General features: G+C 35.2%; 3 protein-coding genes across 3 annotated transcripts; 1 reads left to right on the top strand and 2 right to left on the bottom strand.

Moving 5' to 3' along the window:
• The first annotated feature begins 655 nt into the window (after positions 1-655).
• Positions 656-3709, top strand: LOC110914998 (phosphatidylinositol 4-kinase gamma 7). The gene is made up of 2 exons (XM_022159617.2): positions 656-868; positions 1423-3709. The coding sequence occupies exon 2, from the start codon at positions 1576-1578 to the stop codon at positions 3466-3468; it is 1893 nt and encodes a 630-aa protein (XP_022015309.1). The 5' UTR covers positions 656-868; positions 1423-1575; the 3' UTR covers positions 3469-3709.
• Positions 3710-4471: 762 nt separating this feature from the next.
• LOC110914997 (DNA-3-methyladenine glycosylase) lies at positions 4472-7686 on the bottom strand. The gene is made up of 5 exons (XM_022159616.2): positions 7196-7686; positions 5971-6028; positions 5790-5873; positions 5051-5192; positions 4472-4977 (listed from the first exon to the last, which is right to left on the bottom strand). The coding sequence occupies exons 1-5, from the start codon at positions 7623-7625 to the stop codon at positions 4699-4701; spliced, it is 993 nt and encodes a 330-aa protein (XP_022015308.1). The 5' UTR covers positions 7626-7686; the 3' UTR covers positions 4472-4698.
• A 4041-nt stretch (positions 7687-11727) lies between these two features.
• Positions 11728-13977, bottom strand: LOC110917522. The gene is made up of 3 exons (XM_022162057.2): positions 13679-13977; positions 12380-12420; positions 11728-12276 (listed from the first exon to the last, which is right to left on the bottom strand). Exons 1-3 carry the CDS (start codon positions 13788-13790, stop codon positions 12031-12033), a joined length of 399 nt encoding a protein of 132 aa, XP_022017749.1. The 5' UTR covers positions 13791-13977; the 3' UTR covers positions 11728-12030.
• Between the last annotated feature and the right edge of the window lie 4415 nt (positions 13978-18392).

The following is an 18392-nucleotide window of genomic DNA, read 5'->3' as shown; positions in this document are numbered from 1 at the left end:
CGTATAAACAATTTTATATGTAATATACGAAAATTGATCACCCATACTCAGACAAACAAACAAAAACCGCTAATAAATTGTTACGTAACACTTTTAGAAAAAAAAAATATTATGCGATTATTAACGTTTTTAAGAATCATGAATACTTTTATAAAAAAGAATATTATACTGCTCTCACCATTCTTCAAATGGTATTTAAGATTGAATAAATACGAAAAATAAAACAATTAACATATCTTTAAATGGTAATTAAGATAATCTTATATGATACATTAAACAATTCTTGATTTTACGCGTAAGTTTTAATTTAAGAATAAAACCAATACTAAGTCTACCCTAGTGTGTTACGCTAGAGAGTGTTCAGCTCTTGTAGTGGTACAACGTCTGTCAAGTAACAATCGAATGTATGGTTTTTCAGGGGAACGGCCAAACCAAACTCTGAAACCAGCGTTGACCCGATTAAGACGGAGTGGAGCAACGAGGCTCTACAATTTGAAGAGTGTTGCAGACTAACACAAGAAATTCTCCGTTAAAATAATAATAATAATAGTTAATGCAATATATAAAAATATATTTAATGTGCTGCTCAAGTACATTATTTTACACAATATTTTTGACATAAAATTTACACATTGGCCCCTCCACCCCCTATATAGATAATGCCGAGAGGAAGGAGATGGTTTTAGAGAGAGAAAGCGAAAGATTTTTTAGAGCGAGAAAAAGGAGCAATTACAGGGAGAAAGGGTTTTGTCTTTCTTCTCTCTCCGTCTGAATCTTATCCCTTTAACGGAACAGTAACCACATCATGTCCTCTTCACTCTCCGTTTGATTCTTTCTCTCTGATTCTATCTACAGATCGATTCATTTGGTGAGTTTCCTTTTTCCAATTTAGGGTTTTCTTCTTCCTGTTTATCCTATCTTGTTTTTACATTTATTGTTTAATAGTCTTCATTTGGAGCTTCATTAGCAGCTCGTTTAGTTGTATTTTTATCATCTATTGGTTTGATTTAACTTTGGTTTGGGATTATGGGAGTTTTTTTCTTCATTTTGTTGGTGCCTGCCAAGTGTTTGTGAAAAGTCCTGAGAGAAAAATGATTGTAATATGCACTGTTAAGTGTTGGAGAAGCTGTTTAGGTGTTTTGTACTTTGTAGGTTGAGTATGATTGTATATTTGTTTATGTTGGTGATGAAAAATGTAATACCTGTATAAATTGATCTTGTGTTCATGGTTGCTGAGTATGGTTAATGAGTGTTTGCCTGTTTGGATAAATATGTTGTTAAGGAGTATCTCACAAGTTAAGAAACAAATATTGTAAAAAGTTTGTTGATTTCTTTAATAAGCATTGTTTTAAGGAGATATTTGATCACTGGTAGTCGTCTTTCGGGTTATTTAAGACATTCTTGTGTTCTTTTGGTGTACAGATTTGCTCTGTGAAGAATTGAGGGCGGATTTTGTTGTTTGACGATTGTTTGTGCTCCATACGGGTTAACCACAATTCGTTTGCAGCTTGTTTCCGGGTTTGGATCCTTTTCGGGAGTGAATAGGAAACGTTTACGGTTACCTTCATTCGGTTCATGTCTGCTGACCTGGACAGCCCAGTTCAAATCCAAATGGCTGTATCACTTTTTAGAAGTCCTTTAGGACGCGAGTACCATGGAAATGCTAGGATCAAAGGGGCGAAAACCACTGGCAGAAGACGCGTTTTTGTTCAAACTGAAACAGGTTGTGTGTTGGGTATGGAGCTAGATCGAAGTGATAGTGCTCATATGGTTAAGCGTAGGTTACAAATCGCTTTAAATGTTCCAATTGAAGAAAGTTCGTTGACCTTCGGAGATATGGTTTTGAATAACGATCTAAGCGCCATTCGTAACGATTCCCCGCTTCTTTTAACCAGAAATCTCTTGCATCGAAGCTCTTCAACTCCTTGTTTATCCCCCACCGGTAGAGACATACAACAGAAAGATCAAAGTGGGCCCGTTGAGATCTTGGGCCATTCGAGTCGTTTTGTGAGAGCGAAACATCTCGTTGATGAGGTTGTGAAAGCGATGAAGACCGGAGTTGACCCGATACCAGTGCACGGTGGGCTTGGGGGTGCTTATTATTTCCGGAACAGTAGAGGTGAAAGTGTCGCGATAGTAAAGCCGACTGACGAAGAACCGTTTGCACCGAATAACCCGAAAGGGTTCGTCGGTAAAGCTCTTGGTCAACCCGGGTTGAAACGTTCGGTTCGGGTAGGTGAAACGGGTTTTCGCGAAGTGGCTGCTTATCTTCTCGACTACGGTCACTTTGCTAATGTTCCCGCCACTGCATTGGTCAAAATCACACATTCGATTTTCAACGTTAATGATGGTGTAAGTGAACACAATAAAATTCAACGAAAAAAGAAACTTTTTAGCAAGATCGCTTCATTCCAGCAGTTCATCGCACACGATTTTGATGCTAGTGACCATGGGACCTCGAGTTTCCCGGTGTCTGCTGTTCACCGCATAGGTATATTAGATATACGAATTTTTAACACCGACCGACACGCGGGAAATCTTTTAGTTAGAAAGCTTAACAGTGACGACGGTACAAGATTTAGCGAAGTTGAACTCATACCCATCGACCACGGGCTTTGTTTACCCGAAGATTTAGAAGACCCATATTTCGAGTGGATCCATTGGCCCCAAGCTTCAATTCCGTTTTCAGAGGATGAACTCGAGTACATTGAAAAACTCGACCCGCATGAAGACGCGGATATGTTAAAAAATGAACTCCCGATGATACGAGAGGCCTGTTTACGGGTTTTAATCCTCTGCACGGTTTTCTTAAAAGAAGCCGCCGCTTATGGTTTGTGTTTGGCTGAAATCGGTGAGATGATGAGTCGGGAATTTAGGCGTGGTGAAGAGGAACCAAGCGAGCTAGAGGTTTTATGCATGGACGCTAGAAAAATTGTAGCCGAGAAGGAGACGGAAATTACGGTTGTACCCTCTGAGGTCGAAGCTGAAGAAGACGGATTCCAGTTTGAAATCGATTACGATGATGCAGTGTTCGACTTCACTCCAAAATTATCATATGACAACTTGGGTTTTGGGTTCGGGAAGACCCCGCTTTCAAAACTTGAAGAGGAAGAAGAAGAAGAAGAAGAAGAAAGTGAAGAGGAAACGGATGTACCTTCTGCTTCAAAATTGTCATTGAAGATGTTGAGTTTAGGTAATAACAGTGGTATTAGTAAGTTAAAGAGCCAGAAGACGAAGGTGGAAAGCGGTGGTTACTTGGCGGTGAATTCGTCGTCTGGACACAGGAGTGCGAATGAGCCGCTAGCAGCCGGTGCGAGCTTTGTGAAGTTGGGTGACATGACTGAAGAGCAATGGGAACTGTTTCTCGAGATTTTTAAAGATCTGCTTTACCCTGCGTTTGCGAAACGGAAGTCTGTTTCAACGGGTCAGAGGCAGAGACAGAGGCTCGGAACTTCTTGCCAGTTTTGAGATAGGAGTACTACTACTACTATGTTACTGGTTATATGGGTTTGACTTTGAATAAGTTGACCTGCAGACTTGTGGGCCGGGTTTTAGAGTTATTTAGCGTTTAGGGTTTAGTTATTTCAGTTTAGTGGTAAATATTCTTTCTCGGGACTGTTAGCTGTTTATTTTGGTTATTTGTTGTTTCGTTATGTTTATAAATAAATTTGTTAAGAGACAAAATTTGATAGTACATATTTATTTTACATATTGTAGCTAATCTCGCCTGCGGGTTGAACTGTTTTACCATTCCAAAGTCCAAGCATGAGTTGTAACACATGGAGAAACCGTGAGAAGGTGACCCGAGGTTAATGGTCGAGCTAACACCCTTTAACGATCAATTCTGAATAATACGCGGTTTATGCAACTATTAACATGGTGTGTGTTTGTGTGTATTCAAGAGGATTTGGACTGGTTTGAAACCAAATTAGGAGACCCTTTTAGAAATCTGTTTCACGGGTTCCACGCTCCGAACAATGGGCTGGTTCTCTCGCATTTGTTGTTCGCGGACGATGCCCTTCTCTAATTGGAGAGTGGTCAATAGATAATGTGTTGAACATGGCGCGCTTATTAAGATGTTTCCATCTAGTTTCTGGGCTTCAAATCAGTTATACTAAATCCAGCCTATTTGGTGTGGGTGTTCGATCAAGCGGAAGTCGGTGTTATGGCGAATCTATTTAAGTGCACTTCAGGTACTCTTCCTTGTAAATATCTCGGGCTTGTGCTCGGGGCTAATATGAACAGAATTAGGAACTGGGATTCGGTTATTGATTTCTTTCATAAGAGGCTAGCAACATGGAAATCTTCAATGCTTTCGGCGGGTGGAAGATTGACGCTTTGGAAACGCTTCCGACTTGCTAGGTACCTCGTTTAATGAAAGTTGCCGTTCAAAAAAAGGAAACAAATCCATATTTAACAAACGTATCCGGTAAAATCCCACTAAAAGAACTCCTATCATCAACACATCAACTTCCAATAGAAATTCTCATTAAGATTAAAAGTCTTATTATTTACATAATTGTTTTATTACAAAAATATCCTCACTTATAATTAAACTTCTGAACAAGATCAAGCCCATTACATACACACCAATATAAATCAAACTGAAATGCATCCCCTGTGAAATAAAATCAATAATGTTAAAATAAACAGCTCTCTCTCTCTCTCTATATATGTATATCCAATAAATACTTGAAGTTAGACATGTCTCCATGGTCTTTCAGCAAGATTCACACATTCACTAAACCTAAAACAGTCAACAAGATGGTCAATGCTCATTCCAGCAGCCTGCATGAACGAATAAACGATCACTGGCCCGACCAATCGGAACCCATGCTTCAATAAATCTTTGCTAATAGCTTCTGCTTTTGGTGTTCTAAGAGGGACATTTCTTGAATGTCTGCATCTGTTAATGGTGGGCTTATAGTTTACTGATCCCCACATGTATCCACTGAATGATCCATGTGCTTTAGCAATCTGCATCAATAATTGTTAAACGTTTAGATCTTTCGAAGAAAATGTTTAAATTAATCTGAATCAATAAACTTACCTTAAGGATGCATCTGGCGTTTTCGACGATGGATCTGACTCGACTTTCGGCTAACATTATGTCCTTGTTAGAGGCTATTTCCATGATCTCGTCCTCGCCCATTTTGGCAACAATGTTCGGTTCAAATCCAGCGAAAGCTTCCCTACGCATTAATGAACAAAAAATTGTTTCAAAATCCTAATTAGGGATGCAAACGGACCGAACGAACACAAACAAGACCTTGTTCTTGTTTGTTTGTTTGTTAAGGAAATATATATGTTCACAAACTGTTCATGAATAATTACCGAACGAGATTTTATGTTCGTGTTCGTTCATTAAGGAAAAGAATATGTATGTGTTTGTTTGTTAATTTTTAGGCAACGAACGCAAACGAGCGTTCATAAACACAAACTAATGTTGATGAATACAAATGGAAACAAACGAACCCAAACAAGTGTTCATGAACATAATATATAATACACTGCGATACTTATTAAATATTGTATTTGTCATTATTTTGAAGCATTTAAATAAAATAAAAAAAACTAAAAACATTGATGAAATATCGAACACAAACGAACACGTTACTGAACGTTTATTATCATAAATGAACGAAATTTCTTGTTCACGTTCGTTCATTTATTGAATGAGCGAACACAAACGAACTTCCAGCCGAACGGTTCGTTGAACTTTCAGTTCGTTTACAGACCTAACCTTAATGGTTCTAAAGACAAACTAAACATATGTTAGTTTTTGTTACCTGAAAAGATTCTTCCTTTTCAAGATTTCAGTCCAATTGTAATCCATCAACATTCCACACAATGACAGCAGCTCAAACAGTTGACTATTAATTTACAAGTCATTACAAGTTAGCTTCCGCGTACTATCCAGTTAACCGTTATTTATAATAAAACTAAAAAATGCAAGGGATGGTCATTTACTTGTCATCATACACGGGAACTCCCCAGCATTCGTCGTGAAACTGTACATAAAGTTTATCTGAACAAAACGAAAAACATTAAAATTCTGAATTTGTGTATTGATCGCAAGTAAATGATTAGATCGCGTCGTTAAGTACAGAAAATATACATTTTACAAGATGTTTTTACGGTTGATGTTTCTGGTGCATTGGGTTGCTTTAATATCTTTCAAATGTTGTTATAATGAATGTTTAAAGTATCAATAAAACACTAGAGTGGTTGTAGACATAGCATATTTTATGGCTGTCCATGATTAGTCAAGATTCATTACAAGGGATACAAGTTTGGTGTATTAGGTTTTATGTTTCTGTCATACCAAACACCAAACTATTATAAAATCCAAACAGGAAATTACTAAATAACTAATGAAGTACCTGACTCATTATTGTATATACATGTATATAGTATTCATTTTGGATTATTCTTTTTAAATTCTAATAAAATACTTGAACAACATTTTGTAGGTAGCAAGGAATAGATTCTATTTCAACTTGTTAATTTACTTGTTTTTTCAATGCCTAGTTGGGAAGTGGATGCTCTTATAACAGATTAACTATGTTGTATCATTTCCTTAATTAGATTAAAGAGTTAACTACCATTTTCGTCCCTGTGGTTTGTCCAATTATGTCAGTCCATGCCTAATTTCAAATTTATACCATTTCCGTCCCCGACATTCTTGAAACATGCCAGTTCCATCAAAAAAAAACATGAGTTAACTTCCATTTTCGTCCCTGTGGTTTGTCAAATTATTCGATTCAACCTTAGTTTTTGGGCAGAATTGACATGTTTCAAGAATGTCAGTGACAAAAATGACATAAATTTGAAATTTGGCCTGGACTGGCATACTTTGACAAACCACAGGGACGAAAATGGCACTTAACTCTAGATTAAATAATGTGAAGACAAAACTCTAATGAAAACAATAATGTAGATGAGCATGACTGATCAATATCATGAACACACGGTCGTGTTTCTGGAATTCAAGCAACAAATGCGCGACTTGCACACACATTTTTATCTTTGTGTTTGTATTCATGTTAAAGATGTTAATATTTGTAAACTCAGAAAAACATAAAATCTCATTTGCAAACATGTTTTATAAGTTTTAAGTGACAAATGTTTAAACATGTTTTATTTGTCATCTAGGTAAATAATGCCTCAACTATATAAAAACTTAAAAACTTACCGCTATTTTTAGTAATCCAATTGCATCTTCTCAAGCCATCCTCACCGATGCTAGGATCCAAACTCGGTTGTGGAACTAACCCATGAGTACTAGTTTTAGCAGCAGGTGAATCTCTTCGAGCAGGTGTTGGTGATGATGATGGTGATCGAGTTGGTGATGGTGCGATCAGTTGAAGTGCAGACGAGATGGTCTGCTCGAGTGTAGAAGAAGAATCTGTAAACGAGCCACTCGAGTTATGCGAAAGAGTTAAAGAAAGCGAAGAAAGGGAGAGAAGTGAGCTTGTTTTGTGTATCCCAACAGGATAAACTTTCTTCAAGTGTTTTGATAACAAATTTTGAGTTGATGAAAGCTTTTCTTTATCTCTCGTCGAATTCGGACTGCCGTTGTTCTTCTTCTCCACAATGTTTCTCCTCATGTTTTCTTTAGACATTCTTGATATTTGAAAGAGAATATAAATTAATAACTAACACGTTACAGAACTATTGATTTGATTACATTTGGCTTGGAGTTTGAATATTTATAAAGATGAGAAGATGGTTGGTGAAATGCCATGACTTTTTAATGTACCACTAGCACCTTATTATTCTCACGGATTCAAACAAAAATAATCACCTTATTTTGAAAATGACAGTTGAATATGAATATAGGATGGTCTGTGACAAACAATATATGCATAATTTAATTCTCAAGAGGAGTTTTCTATGTATAATTTAATAATTTGATCTTAAATTGCAATAATAGTTTCTATGATTGATTATATAATTTAAAAAAATATGAGGTAAATTTGGAAGAGCCTTAAAAACTTTATAAAAAATGTCCTATGTCATTACAACAAAATGACCTTTTTTAGATTGCAAAACACGCGCAAACGCTTTCTATGATGAAAAAATCGATCGCAAATAGTATCGTTGGAATTTGTGATGAAGACGAAACTAAAATTGTGACGTTCGTCCCAAATACCAGTTTTTAGTAACATTATTGTAATTATTGAGTTCTAGTCTTCTAGATATGGTAAGGTCCCTTGTTTGTGTCACTGAGAAATACATAAGTTCATAAAACAATATATTTTATTTATAAAACATGAAGACCTATTTTATTTTGATAGACAAAAAGTGGCATGATTTTGGTCAATATTACCAGCTTAATCAATAGTATGAAAACCAGGAACTTACTTAAGTTACAAGTGTTATTTAATCATTAGCTTTGATATAAAGATAAAAGTTTCTATATATAAAAAAAATATACATTTCTATACAAGTGAAAAGAAAGCACATTATATATATATGCATGTTTATATTTCTAGTAATTGAAAGTGGTTGGCATGTGAGTTTCAGAGAGGTATGAAAAAACTTAAGTCCCACTCCAGTTGCATATTTCTTGTAAGTTTGAGGCATACCCATTGCCCAAATAGAAAAAGATATCCCATCTGTTGTTCTTCCTGGTCTTTTTCTACATGCTCACAGTCTAGAGGTATCATGATGCCATTTTCACACTAATTTTGGTTTTTCTATTTTAAATTACAAGGTAGGGAAAGATGAGAAAGAGGCCTCTAGATGCCTCTGTGACACCTAATAGCTAGCCCATTATGTTTGTAATTTAGAATTCATTTAAAAATTTTAAAGTTTGTTTCTTATGAACACTAAGTATTTAATAATCTGATGAAGCTACAATATTACATGACATGTTCCTTTCCTATTAGGGGTGTTCAGAAAAAACCGAAACCAAATAAAAACCGAAAACCGAATCGTAACCGAAAAACCGATCCGAATAACGAATTCGGTTTTTGGTTTGGTTTTTAACCGAAACCAAATTGTGAATTTTGTTTTTGGTTTGGTTTTGGTTCCATATATTTTTTTAATTTGGTTTATTTGGATAACCGAATAAACCACTAATTTAATTAATTATTAAATAAAAATAATAATATTTAATAAACCATATAAATTTTATTGGCCCACATGATAAATATAAAGTCCAACTCACAAATTAAGCCCACTTATTTCTGTAGTTTTACTCTTCAAAATATAGTAGGGCTTCTAAATTTTCACATATAAGGTTAAAAGATGATCTATGTTGACTAGTTCTATGTTTTGAAATTTAAACTTGGTAGTTGTGTGTAGACTATTTTCTGGATGAGATTGTGTTTATTTTGCATTGAAACTTTCTTTTTATTACATATTTTTCGGTTTAAATTATTGCTGACTTGATGTTCGAAAGTTGGAACACAAACATGAATTATGAATATAAATTAGGAAAAAAGTACTTAGGAACAATTTGGTTAAATTTGGTTGAAATTGGTTTGTTTGGTTTTTAACGGAATCCAATCCAATCCAAACCGAATTGAATTTGGTTTGGTTTGGATTTGGTTTGGGGTACAAAATTTTGAAAAACCGGATAAACCGAATTGTGTATACCAAATAAACCGTAAACCAAACCGATGAAACCCCTATTTCCTATGGTAAATTTTCAATTTCTTCCTGTTTAATCAAGAGATTCCGGTTTTTTGCCCGTGTATACATGTGGGCCAGCAGGCTGTTAGCGAAAGTTAATAAATTTCGACTAAGTGGTGAAAAAAAGTTTGTTATGTAAATATACTTGCAAGGAATGTTGATTTGCCTTTTGATATTGAATAGAGCCAATTGGGCTTACTATTCTTATCAAGTTATAAACTCTCAACAACCACCATCTCCTCAGCTTTATATGTAACCTAAAATTGATCCTAACCTCCTTAAACTCAACCTACATTGTAATAACTCAACCTAATCCTACTTGAGTTAAAGCAAACATATATACATTGCCAACACAACTCAACCTAATCCTATTTTAATAGTCTTATTATAACCAATGGAACAGTAGCTATCCTCTCCACCAAACAATGGAAACAAAGATTGCCACAACATGTACATCTAATAAGCCATTTGAATCATGATTTGGTTGTCTTCAAAGTTAATATTGGATTTACCAGGCTGGTTATAGGTTCTTATAAGGTCTTGTGTCTACAAATGAATTATACTTGATTAGCATATTTGGATCTATTTCCTATGCATGAACCCTGTGCCTATGCAATATACTCATGTAACACCTGTTCCTCAGGTTCAATATGTTCAAATGCCTGTTGCACATGTTCAAGCACATCCAGTTGCTCTTGCTCCTGCACATATAGAGGTTAAACAGTAAAGCTTTTTCACACAAGGCTTTGTTTACTAGAGTAACTTACCAGAGGACTTAATTGATGAAATTTTGCTCTTGTGGCAAAAAAAATGATGAACATGTATTTTTTTTTATTTATGGCACTTGAATGTATTTCAGATGTTGTGGCAAAAAAATGATGAACATGTATTTTTTTTATTTATGGCACTTGAATGTATTTCAAATGAAGTTGATCAAGAGAAGGAAAAGACATTCACAAAATTTAGTATGGAGAAATGTGATGTGACAAGTTTCTTACTTGAAAATTTGGACAACCGGCTAAAACTTATATTTAAAAGCATGAACAAACTCTTAAATTTACACACTTTTAGGTGTGGAGAACTTGGTATATGTCAAACTGCTTAAATTTACAAACCTGGGCTAAAACTTTTGATTAGAAACACATGAAATTTAGGTATAAAATCATGAAATGGATGTAGGTATATGAAATGAAGGTAAATAAAATGGTTGTATAAATATGAAATATATGAACTGAATGCATAAAAGCTAGAAATATATGAAAATATGAATGGTTTGCTTCAGTTAATTTTGGTTAAATGAGGATACAAAAAAATCGATAACGTTTTTGGTTAACTGGGGTTTCGGTTAATTTAGTTTTTTGTTGATTGTGGTTCGGTTTTGGTTAACAATTTAGTTATTACTCACCCTTAGACACTGTTAATCACGTAACATAACATTTTTTAATTAAAAAACTATAGCAATACTATACTCAAATTAAAGAGAAGAAAATACTCGTTTATATAATGTAATTAAAAAAATATATATTAACACTGCTTAAAAATCGAGAGGGGGTAGGGTTTTACAAGGGGATAAAATGTATGTGGCTAGTGGTTGAGATTTCACTTGTTTGTTTTTGTGTATCATTGACTACGCAAAACTATATGATTATCTTGTTATGATGCAACTAAAATAGTAGAAGAGTTCGTAAAGGCTTCATCCCCTATCATATCATTGCATACAACTCCATACACACTCCTCGAAAAGTGAACAATTGTCACCAAAATTTGCTACTTAAAAAATATGACAAATTAGTGACCAATTAGCTAAGCGGTTAAAAAATTTACCACCGTTTATTTTCGGTGGCAAACTCGTGTGAAAAATAATTAATTTATAGAGTAACGACACTAAATCATATACCATCTTAGCAGTAGCAACATGAAAATTTAATTAGGCGGGTTAACTTTTAATTTCTTTTATCGATCCCGCTCACTTTCATAGCCCTCCAATATTAGGGTTATGATGATAGAAGACTTTAGGAGACACAAATCATAATAACCATAACTATTTATTAAAGACCGAAGTATACAAGATTATCATTCTTACATCCACTTCTTTAACATAACAATAATACAACAAAACGAAAAGAAACAAAAGCAAACCTATGAAGAAAAATATGAAAAACACAACCTAACAAAGAAACCACGTTACATCTATTAATTTTTAAGCTCAAAAACATTACGTAGTAATATATATAGTTTACATTATTTTCATATTCATTTTGACTTTTACATAAAGCAAGTGACCTCCCGAATCTTTTGGTATAAGAACTCGACAAATCACCTGTTTAATGGAATAAGTCAAATCACAAAACCGAAAATGAAAATAATGTAAACAATAAGACAGTTTAATTAGTTATTCTTTGGTGGATGATGCCTTGGTTTATGGTAATCTTCAGTGAAAGCAACAAAATTCACATTTTTGTTTCCGGAAAGGGTTATTCTCCTAAAAGTCGTATGCTTTCCTCTTGCCACTAATTTTTCTTCGGCCTTCTTGTTAAGTATAATCGTTTTATCGACCACCATTTTTCGGGTTTTTAATGTCTTTTCTCTAGCAGCTGCAGCAGCGGGAACAATATAAACGTTCTTGGGGCGTACCTATACATATGCAACGTCGTTTAATTCGCTTTGAAGCTTCAACGTTTACTAAAAATATTATACAACAAAAAGGGAAACTTTAACTTGAGTAACAAATTTGTACCTCTTCATCTGAGGCAGCAACGAATCCAACATTTTTCCCTCCTAATATTACACATTGAAGTTAAAGGTTATAAAGAGATAATAAATGAACATTTATACCTATTAATATTAAAATTTGTGTGGGATAGAGGCAATAATTTTGTCTACTTTTGTTTAATAGCCAACGAATACTATACAAGCCTAGTCACACTAGTAAATCCATTGACGAAAGGCCACTCACGCCCTGCGAACACAGACAGCGTTGGTGACCAGACATGCCCACCATTACAGAGGAAACCCACCACCCGAAGGCTTACTATGGTAAAACCCCTGACCCACCTTGAAAATATTACACCAAATGGGACTCTAACTCATAACCTCAACATTAAAGGCCATGCCTCTTCTCAAACCAATTAATCTAGAACTCATTGACTCTAACTTTCAATTTGAAAGAGTAGTAATCTTCATATAGTCATACTATAGATATGGAATAAGCTTTTCTAACACTATAAAATACAAGAATAAATTAAAAACGTTAAATCATCAAACTACTCAAGTCGACCAAGATTTTTACCAAAATATATAGTCACTGAATTTTAGGTAGCCCGAAAAGAACGGGTTAAGACCCCCTGTAGTGGGGCGCGATATTTGGTTTTTTTCCTCCCATAACGCCCCATAACGTCTCGAACACCACGGCGGGCGGCGTTATGGGGGCTTTTTTGGTGGGTGGCGCCATGCATATAGCGGCGCTATGTGTGTTTGGTTTTCAAACTTTGACCAATCAAAAACATAGGATTTTTATAATTAATTAAAAAAATTGAAAATTAATAATTAGGTAATGATGGGTATGGGCTTTATGATTTACGGCCTTAAGTGACATAATGCCCCATAAAGTCCCTGTGTGACGTGCCACGACACGTGTCGCATAACGCCCACAAAGGGGCTTTATGACTATGGATGGCCTAAGCCTCAGCCGGCATTCACAAATAAATAGTCAGATAAGGGTTTTTTTTAACTTTTTTTTTTTTTTACATATATAACGTTTAAAATACCGTAAACCAACTGCATAAAAACAACTAGAACAAATATATTTGGAAGAATACATACACGAACAATGCCGATAAAATAATGCTAAATTCCAAATTCATAACATAATGTTCTATAATCTCTAACGTTAAATGCAATGAATTGAAAAAGTACTATAATAAGCTATAATAAGCTAAACTGTTACTCTGTTAGTGACTATTATTGAGCATAATATCTTAACAAAATCAATCATGCATGCAAGAAAGATATATAATCAATGTGTGTGCACACACACCTTTGCAGTGAAAAGCAGCGAAGAGGATGCTTGCAATGGCTAACAGCAGTAACGAACTTATAGTTATAAACCTTAAAGACACCCCTGTTGTCTTGTGTGGTACGTTGATCATTGTACGTACTGAGTTATCTTAATTCTTTTTTCTATGAGTATGTCTGTTTTTAGTAGTTGGACAGAAAGAAGAATGAAGAAGAGAATGATATGCAGCTTTTGTGTAGCCTTATATAGACCCGAGGTACAGTCAAAGATGGTTCAAACTCTTGAAGTTAACTTAGGGTTTTGGGGTTTAGGATTTGCAAATTTACATGCATTCTTGAATTTATCAAAATCGGGGACCAAGTTGTTTGGAAATGCAATATTTTAAGGTGGGTTTACATTAACAATCGTGTCAAACCCCATGTGTATTGTTTCATTCACTTATCGATCACCGATGTTGCCTATGATCTCGAGAAGTTTTGATGGGTATGGTCTCCTTTGTAAATTATTTCTGATTCTAAAAATATGTACCAAATTGCAGGCGGTTCCTTTACCTTTAAATTTGACGAGTTTTGTCCTTAACGTTTCAAAATCCTACAAGTTATGTCTTTTAGCCCTAACTCAGTCAGATTTTTTTTTGTTAAAAATGGTCACGTGCCTTGCACATGAGGGTATTCTTATCATTTTACCTCACCAGGGACTATTGAGTAAATAACTTATATCAATGTACTAAATGTGCAAAAGGATTAAAGAATAAAATATAAATAAAAAAACCTAGCCTAGCATCTCCTTCACAACCAACAAACGCCACCATACTATGTGTAATGCTTCACTCATTTACGATAAATAATAAAGAAAAAGGCCATATCCACCCCACCCTACCTACCACCACCACTGTTCACCATCTCCACCACTCCGCCTTCATCCGATCGCACATCCCTCTTAATCGAAAGAACTAAAGCAATAAAAAAATTGTGATAAAGAAGATCGAGTAAACAAACGTCTACTTAAATGAACCAAATTCATGTTTGATTAAACCAAATTCATGTTTTTAATACGCCACTCAAATAACTACATGCTACAACCAATGGTTTTCCCCTAATTTAATTTAGGATTTTGCACTTGTTTTCAATAATTCACTTAATTGTTCATATTTTCTGATTTTAGTCGGAAGCCCGACCACTGCAAATCCACCATTTTCTTCTACTACCCAACCCTGTCACCTGATTGATCTGCAAATCCGACGAGAGAGAGACCGATTTTGGGTTAGTGGTGAACAGTGGTGGTGGGAAAGGGTGGAACGTGGACATAGGTGGGCGACGTCTCAGATCTAGAGGAAAGCATATGAGAAACGAGAGTTGGATGATGACGGTGGATGTGGGGGTGGCAGGTGCAGGTGGTGGTGGATCTGGATGAGAGCAGATGGGGAACAGGAGGTGGTGGTTGGTGGGGGCGGGCGGGGGTGTGGTTGGTAGTAGTGGTTGATGGTGGGAGTGGTACTTGATGGTGGCGGTGGAGGACTGATGTGAGAGAGAGGGGTGGACTGATGAGACAGGGGGTGGAGTGATAGAGAGACGTGGAAAGAGATATTAACTTTTAATATTTAATTTTGATATATTTTATTTGAATATTTTTAAATAATTTGGTAAAAGGACTAAAATACCCTTGTGTTATCTGATTTAACCAAAAAATCTAACTAGGTTAGGGCTAAAGGACATAACGTGCAGGATTTTGAAATGTTAATAACAAAACTCGTCAAATTTAAAGGTAAAGAACACCGCCTGCAATTTGGTACAAACATAAAGGATAAAACTTGTAATTTACTCTAAGTTTTTTTCTGTAAAATTCCAGTCGAAATTTGAAGTTTGGGAAATTTTACTGTCAAGACAAATGACATAAACCCACTGTAAAAAAAAAAAAAAATCAAATTTAATACCATCCGAGAGATTAGCGATGTTGGGTTTATAAAAGTCATTGGACCTTAAATGTCATAAACCCGTTTTGGGCATTGGTTGTGGATAAAATAAGAATTTTATTGACTATAAGTAAATCCAAAAGGGATGATATCTCAATAAGTCTTCATCCAAACAATCACAAACAAAGTCGTGAGTTACAAGCAGATAATATTGGTTGATGTGAGGGAGTGGGGTGAATTCATTGAGTCATTAGGGGGAAGGGGTGGTTATCACTTGCAAAAATTCCATCACTCACAACATCCAATCAAGTTCCGCCATGTCATCAACCATTATTCCATCACTCACAACCTTTTTTAGTGGAAATGGTCATCACTCACAACACCCAACAATAAACCCTCACACCCCTTCACATCCTTCCTTCCATCACGCGTGAAATATATCACGGAAATTGAAATCCACGCGTGGAATTGAGCAGTGGCGGTGGTTTAATTCAATGTATCTCGCGTTGAACATGTTTATCACGGGAACAAAAGTTCCCACCCCGCCTCCCCTTATAACCACAGAAATTGAGAGTTTAACATGAGGAAAATCCCGAGCAGGAACCCTATATAAGTAGGTAAATCTTCCCACCAGCGCCGAAACCAATTGATCTGCGGATCATTGGCAAATTCAGTCTTATATATCACTCAATGTCTCAATTTCAGGAAAACAATATTAAGGAAAAAAGACTACTAGGTATGTAATTAAATATATTGTCCAACATGGTGTGGTGGTAAAATGTTTCAATGAGGTGAAAGGTTTACATCTTGTAAGATGAATATATAAAAAACTTCTAAGTAGATTAGTTTACCGTTAAAAAAATAAAACTAAAAAGGAAATATATCATAAATAGTGTCCATGGTAATGCATAAGGATCGGTGAGTAGGGTAGAATAACGTGGAATGCAAGATACAGGTGCTTTGTGCCTGTCTGCCGCCATGCATGCATTTCGAGAGAACTTGATAAAACTATTAAATTCATTTGTACTCTTTGTCCTTTTAGGAGCAGGATCAAATACAAACCACATTTCGCATACAAACTGTAAGAACCATTTAAAAAGTGTCATGTGACATCAAACCAATTATAGAGAAATGATAAAATAATATCTTAAATAATATCAATTATATTGAATTCCTTATAAATATGCTAACAATTAATTAATTCTTTATTTGAATCTTTCTTTTGTTTTCAATGTGCTAATTAAGAAAAGTGCTGATACCATTCAAATATGTGCTAAAATCAATTATCTTGATTAATTTTCATGTGCTAATATAATTTAAAAGTGCAACTTTTATCTATGTATTGTTTTGGTATGTGCTAATTTAACTTTTTTTAAGTGCTAGGATATGTTTATACGGTTTGTAGGATAAATATGGTTTGTACCGGAACCAACCCCTGTCCTTTTATTTCCGGAGAAGAATTTTGATTTCAGTTTCCAATATAAATGCACAAATCTCCTTTTGGTTTGTAGCCTTTCTAAGTTTGGAATAGTGGTGGGCCTACATCCACCAAATTTGAATGTTCACATTAAATATCATAATACGAATTTAAATGTTTGTATTTTAAATGACACATTTTTCTTACAAATAGTGAGATTTACAAAAATACGCAGACTAGCTAGACAAGTGAATACATGTGTTCAACGGTTCAGATTTAAACTAAAATGTTTTATGTAGGTGAAGTTTTTTTTTAAACAGCAAACGAATCTTTCAAATAGGCTACTTGCCTTCTAAATTGGAAAAAACCCTCACTTAAGGTCAGTGGCGGACCCAAGATTTTTGGACAATAGGGTCCCATTTTTCCGGTGTTCAAATTTTTTGGATCGGTCGTTGTTCGGGTCGGGTCGAGAAACATAATAGAAAACAATATCATAACGAAATTACAATTTTCATTTGCTACACATTGCTAAATATAGGTGAGAAAAAATTGAAATAGGAAAAAATAGAGTGATTAATTTAAAATCACGTTAAAAAAACACAAAAAAACAAAACAAACATGTATCGAACCTGGGACCTTTTGTGTGTAAACAAGGGGTTTTACCACTGCACCAGGCTCACTTTCATTGTTATGGGGTCCAACTAAATTATTTTATGGGGTCCATAAAAATTTTTATATACCGCTTCTACTACTTTAAAAAAAAAAGATTGGAGTCCGGGGACCCCGTTCCGCTTAACGTGGGTCCGCCCCCGCCTAGGGCCGAAGCCCGTGAACACTCGCCCGAAGGCACGACAGTGCGGTGGCAAGAACTAAATGTTGGGGGCGAATTGAACCTGTGTCACTTGGACAACAAGTCTTTTCCTTACCAGTTACCACTCCACCACTAGCTCATTGGCGTTGGTAGGGGTGTGTACGGTTCGGTACGGTTAGATTATTAGCATTATCCGTAACCGTAACCGAAGTCATCGGTTCGGTTAATTCGGTTAATTTGTCAGTTTTCCGGTTCAGTTCGGTTAATTTTCGGTTAATAACCAATTCAAACAAGGGCTAGTTTTTTTCCTTAGAAATACATATAATGGAGGTATAAATACATGAAAATAGATGTATGAATACATGAAATAGATGTATAAATACATGAAATGGATGTATAAACAAATGAAATGGAGGTATAAATGCATTAATAAATGTTTAAAAACATAAAATGGAGGTATAAATAAATGAAATGAATGCATAAATACATGAAATAGAGGTATTATTACATGAAATGAAAGTATAAAACATGAAATAGAGATATAAAAGCTAGAAATATATAAAGACATAAATGATTCGGTTCGGTTCGGTTAATT

Source organism: Helianthus annuus, chromosome 16 (genome assembly GCF_002127325.2).
Source record: "Helianthus annuus cultivar XRQ/B chromosome 16, HanXRQr2.0-SUNRISE, whole genome shotgun sequence".
Classification (NCBI taxonomy): domain Eukaryota; kingdom Viridiplantae; phylum Streptophyta; class Magnoliopsida; order Asterales; family Asteraceae; genus Helianthus; species Helianthus annuus.
This window is presented reverse-complemented; position numbering and strand designations above follow the sequence as displayed.

Coding starts and splice junctions, on each gene's coding strand:
- LOC110914998 (XM_022159617.2), top strand. CDS start 1,576: ATGTCTGCTGACCTGGACAGCCCAGTTCAAATCCAAATGGCTGTATCA.
- LOC110914997 (XM_022159616.2), bottom strand. CDS start 7,625: ATGTCTAAAGAAAACATGAGGAGAAACATTGTGGAGAAGAAGAACAAC. Junction 5,874..5,970: donor GTTCCCGTGTATGATGACAA/GTAAATGACCAT, acceptor GTAAATTAATAG/TCAACTGTTTGAGCTGCTGT. Junction 4,978..5,050: donor ACGCCAGATGCATCCTTAAG/GTAAGTTTATTG, acceptor TTATTGATGCAG/ATTGCTAAAGCACATGGATC.
- LOC110917522 (XM_022162057.2), bottom strand. CDS start 13,790: ATGATCAACGTACCACACAAGACAACAGGGGTGTCTTTAAGGTTTATA. Junction 12,421..13,678: donor CGCTGCTTTTCACTGCAAAG/GTGTGTGTGCAC, acceptor GTGTAATATTAG/GAGGGAAAAATGTTGGATTC. Junction 12,277..12,379: donor TTGCTGCCTCAGATGAAGAG/GTACAAATTTGT, acceptor GCATATGTATAG/GTACGCCCCAAGAACGTTTA.